The sequence below is a fragment of the Doryrhamphus excisus genome, chromosome 1 (assembly GCF_030265055.1).
Source record: "Doryrhamphus excisus isolate RoL2022-K1 chromosome 1, RoL_Dexc_1.0, whole genome shotgun sequence".
NCBI lineage: Eukaryota > Metazoa > Chordata > Actinopteri > Syngnathiformes > Syngnathidae > Doryrhamphus > Doryrhamphus excisus.
The window spans coordinates 6,056,019-6,075,897 of record NC_080466.1 but is presented as its reverse complement, the minus strand read 5'-3'; the positions used below and the strand labels follow the sequence as shown (position 1 = coordinate 6,075,897).

The window sequence follows — 19,879 nt, the reverse complement described above, 5'->3', positions numbered from 1 at the left end:
ATAACTCATTAGTGGAACTGGACAGATACAAGGACGAAGTATGAAGATGGTGGCACAAACCTCTTCTTTCTTTTTAATGGTTCCTTTCACACCTCATTCGTTGTCTTTTTTTAAGATGCAAATTAACTTATTACTCTGGGCCCAAAAAAACACCAGATGTTTAATATGAATAAATATACAAGAACATTATGATGTGTTCTGTTTAAAGTTGCACTGACAATAAAATAACTATTTTGTCACATACGTAGCAACTACATCATATAACGAAAGTAACTCTTTTGGGGCAGAATCACCTGCGAATGTAATTCTTTTGAAAGGAATTTGGATAAGTGTTCTGGGCTCGGCTACACGAGGTGCAGCAGACACTTTTGTAGTATGAATAAATGCAGAGGCGGGCTTGAACCACCACCATGCAGTTGGGGTACTGGTCACTGCAGGATGGCTCTGCAAAAAGCAAACAGTAAAAGGCTCAAGTATAGATGCTAGAGGGCTGGAAACACCTTTTTCAGTGAGAAAACGTACTTATCTGAGCTGTGCAAGGTTGTGTGTTGCATTCTTCTCGATTATCGGGAGTCGATGTGGGGTCACACTGGGTGCTTGGTGAGATGCTGTCTGTAAGGCAACGCACCTCACGCACACGATAGCCTCCGTTGCAGGAGCGGGAACACTGTCATTGGCATATGAGTTCAACATTAAAGTTTAAGCAAATTGATTTTTTTTAATTGAAATTGAACTTCATTGCATCTTTGCTTAATAAATGTGTATTTATACAATTATTTCATACATGATTTCTTATTTTTTTGCATGCTTGTCACATTTAAATGTCTAAGATTATCGATGTCGATTATCCTCACTAGGGTCACGGGTATGCTGGACACTACCCCAGCTGTCTTTGGGCAAGAGGTCGTACTCTATTAAAACATACAAACATACTTTACCAAGATTAAATGAGATCTATTTGTTTATAAGCTTTGGGACTCCAGCAAACCACAGTGAGAGCCATTATCCACAAATGGTGAAAACATGGAACAGTGGTGAACCTTCCGAGAAGTGGTCGGCCAACAAAAATTAGTGCAGTGACGACTCATCCAAGAGGTCACAAAATACCCCACAACAATATCCAAACAACTGCAGCCCAAAAATAGTCTGTGGGGACTCCAGCGAACCACAGTGAGAGCCATTATCCACAAATGGTGAAAACATGGAACAGTGGTGAACCTTCCCAGGAGTGGTTGGCCAACCAAAATTAGTGCAGTGACGACTCAACTGCAGCCCAAAAATAGTCTGTGGTCCGATGAAGTCCAAAGTTGGACTTTTTGGAAGCTGTGTGTTCCAAGAACATCATACCAACAGCAAAATATGGTGGTGGTAGTGTGATGGTCTGGGACGGTTTTGCTGCTTCAGCAGCTGGAAGACCTGTAATAAATAGGACCATGAATTCTGCTGTGTACCAAAAAAAAATCCTCAAGGAGAATGTCCGGCCATATGAGCTGAAACAAATTTGGGTTCTGCAGAAGCATAATGATCTAAAAGACACCAGCAAGTCCACCTCTGAATGGCTGAAAAAAAACAAAATGAAGGCTTTGGAGTGGCCTAGTCAAAATCCTGAACTGAATCCAATTGAAATGCTGTGGCATGACCTCATAAAGATGGTTCATGCTGGAAAACCCTCCAATGTGTCTGAATTACAACAATTCTGCAAATAATAATAATAAAAAGTTTCATTTAAAAACTGCATCTTGTCATTGATTAATATTGAAATGTGTTTCATTATGCGAAATATTTAAGTGTGACAAACATAGGTATATTTTGTAAATTATTTTGTCAAAAAAAAGGTACCACCAGTAGCACTCATACCACAGCTTGAGAATCATTACTACACTATATAGCACTATATAGAGATGTTAAACATCATATTGTAACTTTTCCAAACTTACCGCGCTCCACTCTGTCACATACCACCGCACACCGCACGGCTCCAGCATGCATTGCCGAGCTCTGACTGGCTGCGAGACACTTGAACATTTCATGTTGTCCACCACCTCCATGCGACCTTTGTTTTGCAGGATACAAGCCACACTCCGTGTCTGAGTGCCATTTCCGCACTCTGCGGAACACTTTCACACCGCGCACATGTGAGACGTCACTCAAACCGTCTTCTATTGTGTATGCAGGTTCATTACCTGACCCCAGGGTCCGGTGTACCACTCCAAGCGGTGTTGGCACGGACCAGAGTTACATGAAGTCACTTCCTGTGGACGCTTGCCATCACAGCTGTCCAGCGGGAGGTGAGACACATGGTTCATCAGGCACACCGCGGTCCTGGTTCGGTTGCCTTGACCGCATTCTGCAGAACACTACGACACATTACACAGCCATTAATGTAATAAGGACATTGAGTGGGAATTGATACCACTAATTCCACTATATAGTGTAGTACTATCATTGTGTTTTTACCCGTTGGCTCCACAGTGAGGCGAACCAGCTGCGTGCACAGGTCCCCATGTCGCAATTGTATAGTGAGTCTGGCTTTAGGTTCATGTTGCACTCCTCGTCTGGTTCGATTTCCCCCTGGTTGCTCACACACACCACCTTCCTGCTCTTCTGGCCCACTCCACATGGCACTGAACACTACAAGCAGGAGGATAAAACATTTGTGGATTTTTTTTTAGGACTTAGAGAGTATACTTAATATTCATTCATTCATTTTCTACCGCTAATCCTCACTAGGGTCGCATGGCTGCTGGAGCCTATCCCAGCTGTCTTCAGCGAGAGGCGGGGTACACCCTGGACTGGTCGCCAGCCAATCACAGGGCACATATAGACAAACAACCATTCACACTCACATTCAGACCTATGGACAATTTGGAGTAAATTAACCTAGCATGTTTTTGGAATGGTCCAGCCCCTCTCGAGGAGTTTGGTTCCGGAACCCAAACTGTGGGTCGAGGTGAGTCCGACTATGTCTAGTTGGAATATCTCAACCTCTCGCACAAGTTCAGGTTCCTTCCCCACCAGCAAAGTGACATTCCATGTCCCAAGAACCAGATTTGGCCGCCGAAGACCAGGTCGCCTACGCACCCGCCCTTGACCGCCACCCGACACACATTGCACCGGACCCTTATGCTTGCCCCCCGTAGGTGGTGAGTCTACGAGGGGGAGATCCCGTGTGGCTTCTTCGGGCTGGGCCCGGGCGGGCTCCACGGGTGAAGGCCCGACCACCAGGCGCTCGCCTGCGAGCCCCTCCCCCGGGCCTGGCTCCAGGGTGATGCCCCGGTATCCCACATCGGGGCGAGGTAGGTTTTCTCCTCTTGTTCTTGTTCATATGGGTCTAAATGTGGGAGGAAACCGGAGTTCCCGGAGAAAACCCACGCATGCACGGGGAGAACATGCAAACGCCACACAGAGATGCCCGAGCGTGGAATCAAACTCTGGTCCCCTAACTGTCTCCTAGCTTGGCCGGCATGCAACGGGCTTAGCGCGTAGGCCTCACAGCTAGGAGAACCGAGTTCTCCCCGTGCATGCGTGGGTTTTCTCCGGGTACTCTGGTTTCTTCCACATTCCAAAAACATGCTAGGTTAATTGGCGACTCCAAATGAATGTGAGTGTGAATGGTTGTTTGTCTATATGTGCCCTGTGATTGGCTGGTGACCAGTCCAGGGTGTACCCCACCTCTCGCCCAAAGACAGCTGGGATAGGCTCCAGCATGCCCGTGACCCTTGTGAGGATACGGTACAGAAAATGGATGGATATATTAGTAATACTTTACGCAAGCTCACCGTGCTCCACTCAGATCGTATCTCCCACTGGCTGCAAATCTTAAGCTGACAGGAAGATTTAGTGACTGGTTCATCAGTTGAGTCACACAGTTGCGATGCCACCGTCACTGAGGTCTCCGTCCCGTTTGTGTGAACATGTGTGACCTGGCGACAGATGACCTGGCGATGCTGAGTACCGGGCCCGCACTTCTTACTGCACTCTGACCACTCCCCTTCATCCCAGCTGTCATAAAGAAAAACAACTTGAGGAACATCTCTGAAGATATTGTCTCTTTGCGTGGCTTCCAAAACTCAAAACCAAATCCAAGCTTACTATGCAGGACATGCTTGAATGTTGCAGTCTTCTTCCTGGTTTGCTGGTTCAAGGGCTGGATCACAAAAGTGAGCAGGAACGCTCATTTGGAGATTCTTGTCAATACACTCCCAAAGCATCTTCCGCCTGCCTGGGCCATGTACACATGGACATACACACAATATACATAAATGAAGGAGAACTACTTGTATACATAGTTGATCACAAAGTGTATATCTATATATATATATATATATATCGATATATATATATATATATATATATATCTTCTCAAGGGACCAAGCTGTAGAAATGATACTTGGATATACTTTAGAGTAGTCAGTGTGAACATGAACACATTTACTCACCGGTACCACATGTGGTGCTGCACTCCATATGGCCACTCTTAGTCCAGGTGTAGACAGGCAGGAGATGAGGCTTTAGACTGGGCTTTGAGGGAACCAGGTTTTGGTGAGGCTTCTCCGTGATGATATCATTGGTCGCTACCTGGTAGCCGGCTTCCTGCACCTTTTTGCTGGGGTGAGGTGGGCTCGCTGTCTCAAGTGGGAAATTGTGAGGGTTCACAAGGTTAATTAAAATAAAATACGTTTTTAAAAGATACTTTACCCGAGACAGATGTTGCTACGGTGGTGGTTGTCAGAGGTTCTGGGGTGGTGTGTATGAGTACGACATACTCATAGGATGCACTGGGAGATGGCTGCTGGTAGATCAACTATATAGAGAGAGAAAAGCAGTGGTAGTACTATGAGTTGGAAATGTATAAATCAATACTTTACATAAACATGCAGGTCGTCAGTCAGTGGTCCGGGTGCTGTGATGGACTCTCCAGTGCGAGAGCGGACTTCATTGGGTCGTTGGTACGTGAACTTTGTTCCCACAGCGTTGAAGATCCCAGGCCTGTCAATCACCCAATTGCCATTGATGATAGCAGCGCCTCTTGGAGTCTGTAGAGCTGGAAAAACACTAGTATTAATTATCTCATGCTGGATCCCATTGTTAGTGTCTGTGTGTGTGTTGAGGTATACCCAGGTAGTTGCGACTCTTTTTGGTCTCTCGGATGCTGATGTTGTAGGCTCCTGCCGGGATTTCTGTGATCTTGTGGTATCCAACGCGGAGGAAAGTCCGGGAGAAGTGGCCCTTCACCACCTGAAAATAATTGCAATAATTGTGATATTGACAAAATCTTGGAGAAGTGATTCCACTCTGATGTAAACCAAGAATGTTTATTATTTTTTCTTTGCTTTATAATGTTGCATCAACATATTTTGACCATTCCATAATATAAACAAAATCTAAGATGTAGAAACAGAGTGGAACCTCTAAAATGGAATGCCACTGAAATTTGACCAACATTATATGAAAAAAATGCCATGTCAGTGTATCTTGAAAGAGCAAAAAAAAATTATAAATAATTTTTTTGGCTTTTTCTTTGGCTTTCTTGTGATCAACCTCAGAAGAATACTGTGGAAGACTATATATGTATGTAGGAATCATGACTTTAAAGCGGATCTGTAATGCTCATTTTTCATCCCTTTTGTATTGAGTTGTGGACTCCTAGAGAGCAGCTACACACAATAACCAGCAAAGAAAGCTTTCTAGATCTTCCAGAATCTGCACCTATTCCATCTGGATTTCATGCTTCCTCCGAAAACGCCTACTATGTTGTGGTTGGTTACGATCTCATGGAGGAATCCAACTTCATAGGAGTTGATAAACGGTATAGGAGTTGATAATAAAAGGTGATTTATCTTTTTAACATGTCCGCCTGTAAAATACAGCCATATGTGTTATATATCCTGAATCCGATTCGGACGTAGAGACTGGACAGCCCAAAGTTTCTCAAGAAAAGATGTTACTCCAAGACGTCTCTCAATGGTAAGTAGTTTTAGCATTTTAGCATTAGGCTTTCTACAACATCGGTAACCTGTAATCTGGTCATAACACATTTTTTGTGGGACTACCGGTGTTACCAGTGTTTGCCATTGCCTGGCGACCAGTCCAGGGTGTACCCTGGCTCTTGGGATAGGCTCCAGCAGACTCGAGTGAGGACATGGAAAAGGGATGGCTACTTTTGAGGCCTTGGAAATTGACATAAAATGGCAGTATAATAACTCTTAAACAGTGAGTAAAGGTACCCTACGTGCTTGCCCAATAGTGAGCTTTTGTAATTTACAGTTTGGGATCCCGAAAGAAGCTTCCCAGTAATGACGACTTGCCAAATACTTTCTGTTAGCTTTTTGCAACACAAACTGTTCAACATCCTACCTTGGCTCCAGCATTCCCAGGACCAACACCTGATGTTGGCTGAAGGAGACAAAAGAAGATTTGTAGAAGAGTCAGCTGCAGGGAGCAGAGGTGCTGCCATAATCCAGCCATGGAGAGAGTGAGGGAAGAGAGGACACACACGCATACACACACACACACACTGATGGGAATGTGTGTTATGTGAGATGGGTTTGGCTGACATGACGGGTGAGAATTGAAAAGAGAAAAATGGGTGGGGAAAGAGAAAGTGTTTAAAATTATAGCCACTGTAACAACTCGGTGTGTGTGTGTCTATGTTGGTGTATATTTGAAATGGTAAAGCATGATAAAGATCACTTCTCAAGTTTTTTCAAGTTTCCAAGTATTACTCTATTCATCCATAAAGAGAGAAGCGTGAAAATGTCACATTCAAAAGCTGGTCTACTATCAAATGATGGCTTTGTCTCTTGAAGAAAAATCTACAATAGTGTACCAAACATGGCTAATTAATGGATTAAAAAAAAAAGACTAAAAAGATACAGTTATGTTCCCAACCTGTAAAAGTCAAATGCATAGTGGTGACCTCCAATTTGTTTGAATATGGAAAAAAAATCCCGATTGAACTGATAAGCATTCATATTTGGAATTGGTATATAATTTTCCAGCTGCACGGCGACCGAGTGGTTCGTGCGCAGACCTCACAGCTCGGAGACCAGGGTTCAATTCCACCCTCGGCCATCTCTGTGTGGAGTTTACATGTTCTCCCCGTGCATGCGTGGGTTTTCTCCGGGTACTCCGGTTTCCTCCCACATTCCAAAAACATGCTAGGTTAATTAGCGACTCCAAATTGTCCATAGGTATGAATGTGAGTGTGAATGGTTGTTTGTCTATAGGTGCCCTGTGATTGGCTGTGACCAGTCCAGGGTGTACCCTGCCTCTCGCCCGAAGACCATCATGATTAATATTACCATTTTCATCATTATAGTTGTAACAATTTTTGGATTTTTTTCATTATTATTATTATTTTAATTATTTAATTTTACAGACTTCATTGCTTCTTGTAGAGTGCTGTATCATTCCATCTGTTGTTTTCTGAAATCCGCAGTATTTGTGCTTTTATTGTCAATTTATTAGCCCACTTTTTCCCCCTAAATGTAACATTTACATATCATTTTCTGGATTGCATGTGTCTAATCTTGTGCATTAAAAAACAAGAACTTGAATATACTGTGAGGCTGCACCGTGATGACTTTAAAGCTGCCATATTATAGTATTTCTCAACTATTTTAAATAGTCTAAGAGTTCCCACAATAGTTTTACGTGTTTATGTATGAATGTGTGTTGGCCAAAATCTAGCCTTGATGCTAGAATTTAGACAGTTTAAAGGGAACCTATTATGCTCATTTTTCGACCCTTTGTATTGAGTTGTGGTCTTCTATAGAGCAGCTACACACAATAATCCGCACAGAAAACTTTTTAGATTTTCCAGAATCTGCACCTATTCCAGCTGTATTTCCTTTGATTTCTGCTTCCTGCCAAAACAGTCTGTTTTAATTTATTCCACCCGCGGCCCGCATCCGGGCATGCTCACTCTACTGTGATTGGTCACACGCCCCAAAGTGCTTCCTAACTATAAACTATATAAGGAAGTCCGCCCTTTTGTGATGTCACAAAGGAACGGTTTTACCACACCTTTTAAAACAGAGCATTTTGAGCCATCTCTAACTTCTTTCAGGGCTCACTTCCAAATGTGCAAACCAAATCGTTGGTATCGTTTAACATGAGAATACAACATTCTAACTACATTTATAGGTCAGAAAAGTGGAAAAAGTATTATATATTGTACTTGTATATATTATATACAATATTTTATATACAATATATTGTATTGTATATATTGTATATTAAGGTGTGCGGCGAAGCCTGTTTTTTTGCAAAAGCTGTCCCCTGTGAAGTGAAGCTCCTCAGGACACATGTTACTGTCAGAACAACATTTATATGTCAATTTTACACAAATCAAATGGGAAACAGATTTTATTCTATTAATTATTATATCACAATCGTTATATTGAGAGAAAAACAAATGATCCTGCAGAGCTGTAAACCAACATTGAAATGTAAATTGCTCACCAATCATACTGAAAATGGACACACATCATGTATTAGGTTGTGTCTGTCTGGCACATAGCCAGTTGAGAGACGCCGACCCCCCGCAGTGAATAGCCACTATAGAGAGCTGTGAAGTGACACACGCTAGAAAAGTTGAACATGAAATCCTGGGAATTACAGTATGTTGTACCTCAAGTGCCGTTACGACAAGAATGTCTATTTGGCTTTATTATTATGCGTGTGTGTGTGTGTGTGTGTGTGTTATTAGGCAATGTGTCATCTCTGATTAAATCTTGAAAGTGTGTGGTTGTGGCACCGCAGCGTCTCAACAAAGATCTTTAACAAGATGAGACAAGATTCCTCAGCAATGTGTAGCCGTGACCCTGAACAGGTTAATGTGCTCGATTATGAATGAATGAATAAGAAAAACACACATGAAGAACAAAAGGAATGAATGAATGGGCCTGTTAATATATAATATTTGATGAAAAGAATAACATTTATTTAATATATGATCTCGTGCCACAAGATTAAAACGTGACAAGATTTTTTGACTTGGCCTGGAATGATAATAAATTAATTTATTAATTACACAATAAATAAAAATGAACTTGAGAATTTTGCTGGCCTTAATATAGTAGAGTACAGAAGAGTGTAGTGTAGTACAAATTTAATTAGTAGATCGCAATATGTATTTTTTATGTTTTTTCATTGTGCTTTTTTTTACTTTTAAAAGTCATGTATATGTATGTATATCATGTATATCTCGTCTCTTGAACTGGGCAAGTGTCTTATGATAATATGATTAAATACAGCAATAAACACCAATAATTTCACTAAATAGAATATAACTCAGAAATATTAAACTGAAAAATCACATATAAAAATAATAATACAAACTATTGTTAAAAATGGTTTAAAAAATACTTAAAGAAAAAGAAATATACAGCATAAATCTAAGTAAGAACATAGACAATTTGAAGCAAAATAATGTAAACTATTGTTTATTATCACTTACATTACGCCATTTTCTATGTGGTCAATGCCTGAGTGTGTTTTCAGTTTCTCCTCTTGCTCACCTTTTCCTTTCAGCTCTCTTCCAGCTGTGGCTTGTTTGATGTCCTCCTGTCCTGTCCCGTCCTGGCGGGCCAGCTGCCCCAGAGACCAAATGAGGGGTTCCGCCATCCCTCTGACACCTGGACGTCCCCAAACCACCGTTTACCTCAGTAACAACTCTGAGAAAAGCTGGTTAGCAATCACTAACATTCCTCTGCAGCATTACACCCACTAACCTTACACTGTTTTTATTTGTGTGTATGATCACAATTTCCAATTGGGTGACCTTAAACCAGCTTCTTGTGCCCTAAAAGTATTGCAAAAAGCGCAGTATTTTTCAAACCCAATATGCAGCCAAAATGAGAGTGGCGGTGTTATAACCACAAAGAGCAGAGGTCTTCAAATTTGTCTGTGCCTGCCTGTCACCTTAACCTAATTGCATGGTTTGGATCTTGAACAGGTGAAGGCTCACACACCTTTCAACACCATAAATTCATTCATTCATTCATTCTCTGGTCTGCAACTGCAGCCACATTCTTTTGAGGTCAAGCTAATTTGTGAATATACTGCAACCCAGGATTCTTCTCATCACACACACTGTGCACATTATACAACATAATCTTGCATTTTCCCTCCCCTCTCCTTCATCGCCCAACCATCCTGTCCTGTCCATCCCTTGCCTCACTGTATAGTATGTTGTATTTGTATGGACGGATGGTTGCACAATTTCATTTGTACTTCTAAGTGACAGGAATAAACAACCATCTCATCGTTGATATATTTTATTTTTTATTTTTTTGTCCTGTCCAGCCATTGGGGCAAAAGTATTTGATTGAGTTTAAACTTTCACGGCAACAGCGCCTACTTCCACCAATAGGGGCTGGGGCGTGGCCTAAAGCGGAAGCAGGAAGTTAAGGTTAACGTGCGAAATTCAAATTTGTTTGACAAAACATCTGTGGAAGTGATTTTTTTGTGTTTCGCTTGGCTGTTGACGGATTCTCTTGTCTTCGTTTTGCACACATTCTGGTAGTTTTATAACCCAGACGAACGATATCTGTTGTGAGGTGGGCTTTTTCACCAAAGTAGGTTATATTGCTTTTGCTAGTCGATTAAGCGGATAGCTTGGACGAACATTAGCAAGATAATTGGCGTTAGCTGTTGGTGGTCACATTTTTAGCAAAGTCGTGTGTTATTTGGTTAGTATTTTGTATATGTATATAGTTTAATGTGCGTCCTCTTGGTCTCTTCGGTTGCTCTTGTGTCCCCCAGGAGGGTGGAAGAGTGTGCGGTTGAAGGAGGCAGGATGCCCGTGGAGAGGACCGAGCCCCGCTGGACGGAGGAGCTTCACAAGTACTACGAGGTTTATGAAACTGTCGGCTCAGGTAATGTTTGTTCCTGCAAATTTGTGAAAAGAAAGCTTCTGTTTCTTGTGTCTATTTGGATGTAATGTTATCATTATAAACACTGTGTGTTTTTAGGGGGTTTCGCTAAAGTGAAGCTGGGTCGGCATATCCTGACAGGCGAGAAGGTGGCCATTAAGATTATGAACAAGAAAGACCTCGGGGTGAGTGTACAAATGGCTGATTTGGTAATTGTTTTATTTTTTTAGCGTTCAGTTTTATGTATTAAACCTCGAACATGTGCAAATACTCATCCATCCATTTACTATTCCGCTTATACTCACTGCAATGCTGGAGCCTATCCCAGCTGTCTTCGGGGCGAGAGGCGGGGTACACCCTGGACTGGTCACAGCCAATCACAGGGCACATATAGTCAAACAACCATTCACACTCACATTCATACCTATGGACAATTTGGAGTCGCCAATTAAACTAGCATGTTTTTGGAATGTTGGAGGAAACCGGGATACCCGGAGAAAAACCCACCCATGCACAGGGAGAACTGTGCAAATACTTTCGAGGTATATTTATATTTCTTCCTGATAATGTCAATGCAGTGATTAGTGGTTAGCACTCAGGGCTCACAGCGAGGAGACCCGAGTTCAATTCCACCCTCGGCCATCTCTGTGTGGAGTTTGCGTGTTCTCCCCATGCATGCGTGGGTTTTCTCCGGGTACTACGGTTTCCTCCCACATTCCAAAAACATGCTAGGTTAATTGGCGACTCCATATTATCCATAGGTATGAATGTGAGTGTGAATGGTTGTTTGTCTATATGTGCCCTGTGATTGGCTGGCGACCAGTCCAGGGTGTACCCCTGCTTCTTGTCCGAAGACAGCTGGGATAGGCTCCAGCACCCCCTGCAACCCTCGTGAGGATAAGCAGTAGTGAATGAATGAATGAAAGGGATGGATAGGATTTTTTGACATGAAGTTGTATGACATCCCCATCAACAATGATTTATCCTCCACCTGGTCCCCCAAGACCAGTTCCAGTACCAGTTTTTAGGTGATGAAGAACATAGTTCCAGGTAGTTGGTGGAGTTACACAATTACAGAGTGATTGCCAAAAAGAGTAATACATTTGCATCACATAAATGCCTCATGAGGAAAAAATCAGACCTCACACTCCGCCTTTTAATCAGGAGTATATCACACTGTATTGTTAACTATAACCTCTTTACCGATTAGGATGATTTGCCTCGTGTGAAGTTGGAGATCGAGGCGATGAAGAACCTGAGTCATCAGCACATCTGCCGTCTTTACCAAGTCATTGAGTCATCCACTCAGATTTTTATGATACTAGAGGTAAGCATGTAAAGATAAGCTCTCGTAATACGCTTAATATGTCCTATATGTCTTCTCTTATGTTTTTTTTTCTTCCCTCTTGCAGTACTGTCCTGGAGGAGAGTTGTTTGATTACATCATAGCTAAGGAGCGGCTGTCAGAACAGGAGACAAGAGTGTTTTTCAGACAGATTGTGTCAGCCCTGGCCTACGTCCACAGTCAAGGTTACGCACACAGGGACCTCAAACCGGTAAAAACAAGCTTTTCTGTAGAGTTGAAGCAGTGCCTGTGAGACAGAACCAGGATTTATAGGCCTGCTTTACTCTCTAATGTCTGCTGTCTCTTTGAACTTTAGGAAAACTTGTTGATCGATGGAGAACACAACCTGAAGCTCATAGATTTCGGCTTATGTGCCAAACCTAAGGTACATCTACTTTTGAACACTGTTGTGTAGAAGTAGTTGGCTAAAAGTACTAAAACACTGTCTGATATTCAATATTATATGTATTCTGCTTTGATAAATTTCTCCAGGTACTCTGGTTTTCTCCCACATTCCAAAAACATAATAATTAATTGGAAACTCCTAATTGTTCATAGGTATGAATGTGAGTGTGAATGGTTCTTTGCAATTGGCTGGCGACCAGTCCAGAGTGTACCTCGCCTCTCGCTCAAGGTCAGCTGGGATAGGCTCCAGCATAACCTTGCAACCCTAATAATAAAATAATCCTTAATAAACAGATGGTGGAAAGTTTTTCTTTTTTGAATCTTGAATTTCAAATTCAAAAAAATTATATTTTTACTAAAATTCTGATGTTTTTTTTATGCATTCTAAACTGTACTTTCGGATTATGTTTTTTTCTTGGCTATTGATTGTGAGTCATAAGTTATTAAATTGTGCTGTTTAGGTTTGTGTTACATGTGTGCCTCCATCTGTCATAGGGAGGTCTTGGCTATGAGCTGATGACATGCTGTGGAAGCCCGGCTTACGCTGCTCCTGAGCTCATCGAGGGAAAAGCTTATATTGGTTCAGAGGTAAGTGCTGCTTCTACAAGTGCGCCCTCCTTTTAAATCCATTCATCCAATCCGCCAATCCCCACACAGCCTAAATTGCTGTTCACTGACCATCGTAAAAGCCTTTTTCCTGCAGCATGTCACTGTCTTGATTTTGTGTTGTAATGTTTTTATGTTCCAGGCTGATGTGTGGAGCATGGGCGTGCTGCTCTTTGCTCTGCTGTGTGGCTATCTGCCCTTTGATGGTGACACCTGCATGGTCCTCTACAAGAAAATTACTGTAAGATCTTTGTTTTTTGTGGTTTTATCAGCTTTTAGCTTGTTCTTGGTCAGGTGTTTGGCACAGTGAGACCCTCCATATTCACGTTGTGATGCTTTGCGGGCGATTGTGTGTTGAAGCTAGTCGCTAGCCTGTGTGGTGTGGCTAGGTATTGGGTAATAACCCAATAACTATGTCGCTGAAGCTTGGTTAATATGCACGCCACATTAGTACAAATGGTGCCTTGTTGGCGCTTTTTGGTGTCTTTTTCAGAATGTTTCCCAATTTCTGCAATTTTCCTTTAAATATAACTGAAATTAGTGTAGCAAGTTAAAAAAAAAATCTCTTTATTTTTCTCAAGCTGCACCTCGCCGGAAGTCACCTGTAGAAAGTTCTATTCTGCACATTGCTACGCCTGTCACGATAACATATTTTACTGGACGAATAGTTATTGCCCATAGACAATATTAATTTTTCAATGACTATAATAACTATATATGGCATAATACACCATATCAAAAGCAAAAAACGAACTGAACCGTTCCTCATCATCAAAATCCTATCAAATCTTTGCCCCTGGGACGAAGTTGGGAGTAAGTCACCATTGATGCACTACACCGCTGATGGGGAAGTCATACAACTTCATGTAAAAAAAAAAAAATATATATATATATATCAGAATTATCCCTTTAATGATCAGTAAAATAACTTCCAAACTTTTACTCTGATAATTGTCAAGGCAATATCTAAAAGTGATCCAGTTTGTATCCTATTATACATTTTTTAGGTAAAGAGCATGCAGCACAAATGAACCAAAATATGTTGAGGTTGCCCTCCAGCCTACTTATGCCACAAATCATATACTTCTAAGCCTGTTGCTAACAAGGTCATTTCACAAAGAGTACAGACACTGCGTGCATTTTCATTGTCAAACCACTCATTCATCATCAGTGAAGCAAAGACTTCAGATGTCAGGATGAGAGAACAAACATGTTCTTGCTTGAGGAGGCGCTGGAGATATTTTGTGATCCTTTCTAATAAAGGTCATTGTTTGGCCTTTACCTGTAAAGCCTATTTGAAAATACATAGCCACCAGATGTTAGTTCATATCTCGGGTTTACGACTGTACCTTTGTTGTAATGACAAGTATTTGTACTTTTAGACTGGCAAATATGACAACCCCCGCTGGCTATCTCCAGGCAGTATACTCCTACTAAACCAAATGATGCAGGTATCTATTAATAATGACACTCTTGTTATTTTGACATAAGGGGATTTTTTTTAATCAATTTTATTTAGATGCAGTTACCATTTGTGTCCTGTAGGTGGACCCCAAGCGGCGTGTGACAGTGCGACAGTTGCTGGACCACCCATGGGTGATGAAAGACTACAACAGCCCAGTGGAGTGGTGCAGCAGGCAGCCGGTACGCCCAAAAAGTCTACTTTAGACTCTCAAATTGACAGTAAATTAGGTCTAGTTTTACTAAAGATAAGCACATCTATGTTATATTGTTATTTTGTGTCTTGAATTTATGCAAAACCTTCAATGTGATATTTTGTAGCTGGGTCACATAGATGAAGACTGTATCACAGAGATGGCAGTCAACATGAAGCGATCCAGAGAGAGCACCATAGCGCTTGTTAAGCAGGTAGGAGACATTTTTTTACAGTGAAGAACAAAACCTGGAGATATTTTAATTCATTTCCTAGCCATGGAATTATTGGAGTCTACACAATGTGCACATATTCTCATACTTTCCCCTAAAAAAGCACATTTATTTTCACTCAAATTAGGCTGCTCGTCATTATTTTGTGACATTATAGTGATCTCATTACATTGTCATGTGTTCAGTGGCATTATGACCACATCACAGCCACATACTTGCTGCTCCTGTCAAAGAAGCAAAGAGGCCAGCCCGTGCGTCTCCACCCAGAGCCCCTTGCCAGTGAGGACGCCTACTCTCCACTACACAGGCGATTACAGGTCACTCTCCTAGCATGCTTTGTTGCATCGCCATTGTATTGCCTTCAGCTCAATGTCCAGTCTTTGAGATTTTTCTTTCCCTTAGACTAAGAAAGCCCTTCATTTCAATGATGACGATGATGCTGTGATTCTGGATTCTCTGGACCTTTGCTCGGACTACATTGACGACTGCCGTTGGATATCTGTCACACCGCATACACCCCAAGGGGCAAGAGAGAAAACCGAGCAAATTACAAATAATAAGGTTGCTAGAAGTGGATGTTTTGCTCTTTCTTTGTGTTTTGCATCTTCTAATCTAATCTCAACATTTATCTTGTCTGTCCCGAAGAAGCTGGCATCTCCACGAGTGGACAAAAGATGTATTCAGAATACAACCCCTGAGAGGGTTCAAGCTCCGGCGCAGCACCACCAGGAAAGGAGGCGCCGCAGAGAGCGCGAAAATACCAGTGAGAACAAGGAGAATGTCGCCCTGCAGGAGAAAGACATGGAGATATTTGCGCTGCCTTTGCCTCGCACTCCTGCCTCTGGCAAGAAGACCCCACGCCCCAACAAGAATGTGGCCAATCAAAACGTGTCCAACGCTACCAGAGGAACTGCTGTGACATCTAAAGGTAGGATGAAGACTTTATCCATAAAGACTATATCTTCCATCTCTGCTTTTTTAGGTGTAATTGGAATGTGTCCCAAATATGTTTGTTTATATTAGGAATTAACATATATAGATTACAATATATTATTACAACATGTGTGTGTTTTTGAAGCAACTGAGTGCACTGCTTGGTTGCCACCAGCAAAAGCACTGTTGATTCAGACTCGATTAGTTTGCTGTCTAAAGAAGGTTAGCCTAGGCAGCAGGGAAACAGGAGTCCAGGACATTCATATATTGGTTCTGCAATCCCTAAAAGACTTTCCCCCAATCTCTAATCCATATACTTTGGTTGGACGAGCAGTTTCACCCCTATTGATTTATTTGTCGTCTTGTTTCCTAATCATAACAGCAGCACAAACCTCATGGTACGTGTTTGGCAAAGAAAATGTTCTCTGCTAATAAAGTCATGTATTTGTTATTGGACTTGTGTTTCCCCCCCCCCCCACTCCAAAGCCATTTTCGTTTTATTTGATTTCCCTCCCATTATTCACCTCATAAAAATGGACACACACACTTGTCACTGTCAAGCCTGCTTATCAGGAGGGTAATTCTGCTGGCTCAAGTGAAAGACACAAATAGAAATTGAGGGTTGTTAAAGCCTTGATTATGCAAGTCATAACTGTCATTTTGACTGACCCGTTCACCTCTTATGTTTCAAGTGCATATCAAGACCCAGGAGTATTATTTTCAGTCCGCCTATAGGGGGCAGTACGTCATCTAAAGTATCTTCCCTGCTTACAAATTAGACCTTGAACTGCTGTAAAGTTAGGCTAGTTCTGTAAGATACAGTGTAGGCTTTTGTGTCTACACACACACACACACACACACACAACTGATGCATCGGGTGTCCCCAGACAGCCTGTGTGACAGGTGTAGCTGTCTCTTTCGCCCACACTCTGTCCCACACGGGCTGTAGTGACGTGTTCTCTGAGCTCTTTCTCTCTGACTGTGTATGCTCCCAACTTTCCTGTCAAATATCAGACATTTAACCGCACACAGAATCCCCCTTTTGCTCCCCTACAAGGTTAAGTTGATCTTGTCAGAAGCCACTTAAGTTATGTGTGTCCTCCGTCCAGACTTTTCAATATAGAAACATAGTGACATGTACCGCTCATGGTCTCAACTGTACAATTAAGAATGAAGCTCAATATGTTTGTCCAGTGTTTTGTCAACTTGGACTGCACTTACAACAGTTGAAGGTCATCACAGTTCCCTTTAGACTAGGGGTGTCCAAACTTTTTCCATCGAGGGCCGTATACTGAAAAATCCAAGGATGCAGGGGCCACTTTGATATTTTGTAAGCCAACACATGTAGACAAACTAAGAAGTTATATATATATATATATATATATATATATATATATATATATATATATATATATATATATATATATATATATATATATACAGTATTTCAAGAAAACCTGCATTTCAGTTTAGTGATATCGGTGAAATGCTATATAAAATGCTCATAAAATGATGTGTTCTCATTATATAGCTTTTTCACAACCAATTTTTTAATTTAAAGTAGAACTTTATTGTTGTTTTGTTTCTTCTAATGTTACTAACTTAAGTCTTTTGTCTTGTTATATTTAGTAAATAGCAATAGTTCAACTCTTTTTCTCATTATGCGTTATGAGTTTCTCATTAGAATGCTACTTTTTTGGTTAATATTTTGACTTTATCCTTATAACATTTCTGCTTTTGCTTTTTATAATATTGCAAATTCAACTTTCTTTTTGTAATTTAATTTTTTTTTATCCCTGTCATATAACTTCCCCCCAAAATTTCAACTTTATCCTGCTCAAAATAACATAATTTTTCCTGTGAATTTAAGCTGTGAATCATCTGAGTCTTGATACCGACCTCTTGAGTACATATCTTAATTTTATAATTTAAATGTACAGTATGCATTATTCACGGACCAAAAGGAACAAATCTGTAGCAAAACGCACCACAGTGACATTTTTAAAGATGGATGCTACATGAGGTGAATTTTGTTGTTCAATTTTCATCAAAATCCTTGGGGAAAATATGGCAGCATGCAGGTTAAATCTTGACCTCAGTTCAGCAAGCATCAAAGGCTGTGTGTGTGTGTTCATGTGTATTCGTGTGTGTGTTGTAGTTGGAGGAAGTGGTTCTAAAGATCCCAGTAAGAAGAAAGTAGCAGACGGCAAAGAGTCCAACCTGGAGATGCTTGCTTTCAGCCCTGAACGAAGGTGATCCTCATGCCAGTACAGAAAAAAAATAGTGTACAAACAGAACATCACTTCTGAAAGTTTTGCTTTGCTTTTCCACAGGTCTCGATCTTTAGACATGGCTGGTAGCGGCGGCAGCGGCAAGAAGGGAAGAGGAGGCCGAGTGTTCGGCTCCCTGGAAAGGGGCTTGGACAAGGTGATCACCATGCTTACCCCCAGCAAGAGACGAGCACTGCGTGATGGTCCACGTAAGATCAAGGTACTTGCCGAAGGAAGCAACATGGCACATTTTCTGAGTTGTGGTTTTCTGACGGTGTCTTCTCCATTGCAGGCTCAGTATAACGTGACCCTGACTGGGCAGACCAACCCGGATCAGGTGCTCAATCAGATCCTATCTGCCCTGCCATCAAAAAATGTTGACTACAGACAGAAGGGGTATGAAAGATCAGCACTTGTCTCCCATCTTCAAGCAGAATACAAATCCATACATTTTTTTTCCCAGCTACACGGTGAAGTGCAGGACCTGGGATGACTTCGGCAAAGTGACCATGGCCTTTGAGCTGGAGGTGTGTCTGCTGCATCGGCCTGAGGTTGTCGGGGTACGTCGACAACGCCTAAAAGGGGACGCCTGGGTGTACAAGCGCTTGGTGGAGGACATCCTCTCCACGTCAAGCATCTGAACAACAACTGACTCATTTTTAATACATCAGCATATACAGGAATTAACTTTTTAAAAATGTCTAATATTGTTTTACAGTCCTCATGATCATGTGTGTGAGCTACATTTATTGTACAGTTTCTTCTTAGCTTTTTTTTTTAATCCCTGAAAATCTGCTTAATTTATTAGCAGGAATAAGCAGTTTATTTACTATCTTGTCTTGTCTCACTGTAAATGTGTTCCCAAATTAGGATTAGTTTAATATTTGTATCAGTGTATGTATGTCCAGCATATTTGTGAGATGTACAGGGAATAAAATAAATGTTTTCTAGTGATGTGTACTGTAATATCAGTAGCTTGAGTGTTCTCTTTATGTAAACATTTTAATATTGTAAAGCTGCCCATTTGTTCAAGTGACTTCACACCTACGGACAATTTAGAGGCCACTTAACTTTTGGGCTGCATGGTGGACAAGTGGTTAGCGTGCAGGCCACACAGTAGAAAATGAATGAATGTTTTGTGGATTTGGGAGGAAACCAGAGTACCCAAAGAACGCATGCATGGGGAGAACATGCAAACTCCACACAGATGCCCAAGTGGAGATTGGAACCTGGGTCCTCCTGAGCCCCTGACTGTGTGGCCATCATGCTAACCACTTCCCCACCGTATCATATTATCATTATTAATTACAAACATTTAAACTTTCTTGTACGTTTTTATTTATGTTCATATCTTATTTATCACAAAAATAATAATTTGACTTATATAACTGTTATCCATCCTAATTTTCCTACTTTATTTTTTGTTTTGTTTGATTCTACCAATACTTTTTCCTGAAACTTTTCAACTTCATGTTATTTTTTTCTCATATTATGACTTTAGTCTCTTAATATTTCATTATTATTCTTGTAAAATTACTATTTTTTCCATGTTT

The 19,879-nt window shown here is 41.3% G+C and overlaps 2 protein-coding genes across 4 annotated transcripts; one reads left to right on the top strand and one right to left on the bottom strand.

The window, feature by feature from the left end:
- Positions 1-289: 289 nt before the first annotated feature.
- adamtsl7 (ADAMTS-like 7) lies at positions 290-6,468 on the bottom strand. The gene is made up of 12 exons (XM_058085088.1): positions 6,358-6,468; positions 5,118-5,238; positions 4,869-5,044; positions 4,699-4,804; positions 4,440-4,625; positions 4,093-4,222; positions 3,780-4,002; positions 2,458-2,631; positions 2,184-2,357; positions 1,938-2,117; positions 523-667; positions 290-444 (listed from the first exon to the last, which is right to left on the bottom strand). Exons 1-12 carry the CDS (start codon positions 6,466-6,468, stop codon positions 290-292), a joined length of 1,881 nt encoding a protein of 626 aa, XP_057941071.1.
- Positions 6,469-10,390: 3,922 nt separating this feature from the next.
- Positions 10,391-19,311, top strand: melk (maternal embryonic leucine zipper kinase). Of its 3 annotated transcripts, none has more exons than XM_058061968.1 (18): positions 10,391-10,583; positions 10,771-10,883; positions 10,980-11,065; positions 12,091-12,207; positions 12,293-12,436; positions 12,542-12,610; positions 13,126-13,218; positions 13,379-13,477; positions 14,619-14,687; positions 14,782-14,880; positions 15,019-15,105; positions 15,309-15,440; positions 15,526-15,684; positions 15,769-16,051; positions 18,215-18,308; positions 18,390-18,546; positions 18,619-18,722; positions 18,790-19,311. In XM_058061968.1, exons 2-18 carry the CDS (start codon positions 10,805-10,807, stop codon positions 18,965-18,967), a joined length of 2,049 nt encoding a protein of 682 aa, XP_057917951.1. In that variant the 5' UTR covers positions 10,391-10,583; positions 10,771-10,804; the 3' UTR covers positions 18,968-19,311. The 3 variants fall into 3 exon arrangements, with proteins under 3 accessions (XP_057917951.1, XP_057918031.1, XP_057917866.1); XM_058062048.1 differs by having other exon boundaries at positions 10,391-10,565; positions 15,772-16,051; positions 18,790-19,310; XM_058061883.1 differs by having other exon boundaries at positions 10,391-10,565; positions 18,790-19,310.
- Positions 19,312-19,879: the final 568 nt, after the last annotated feature.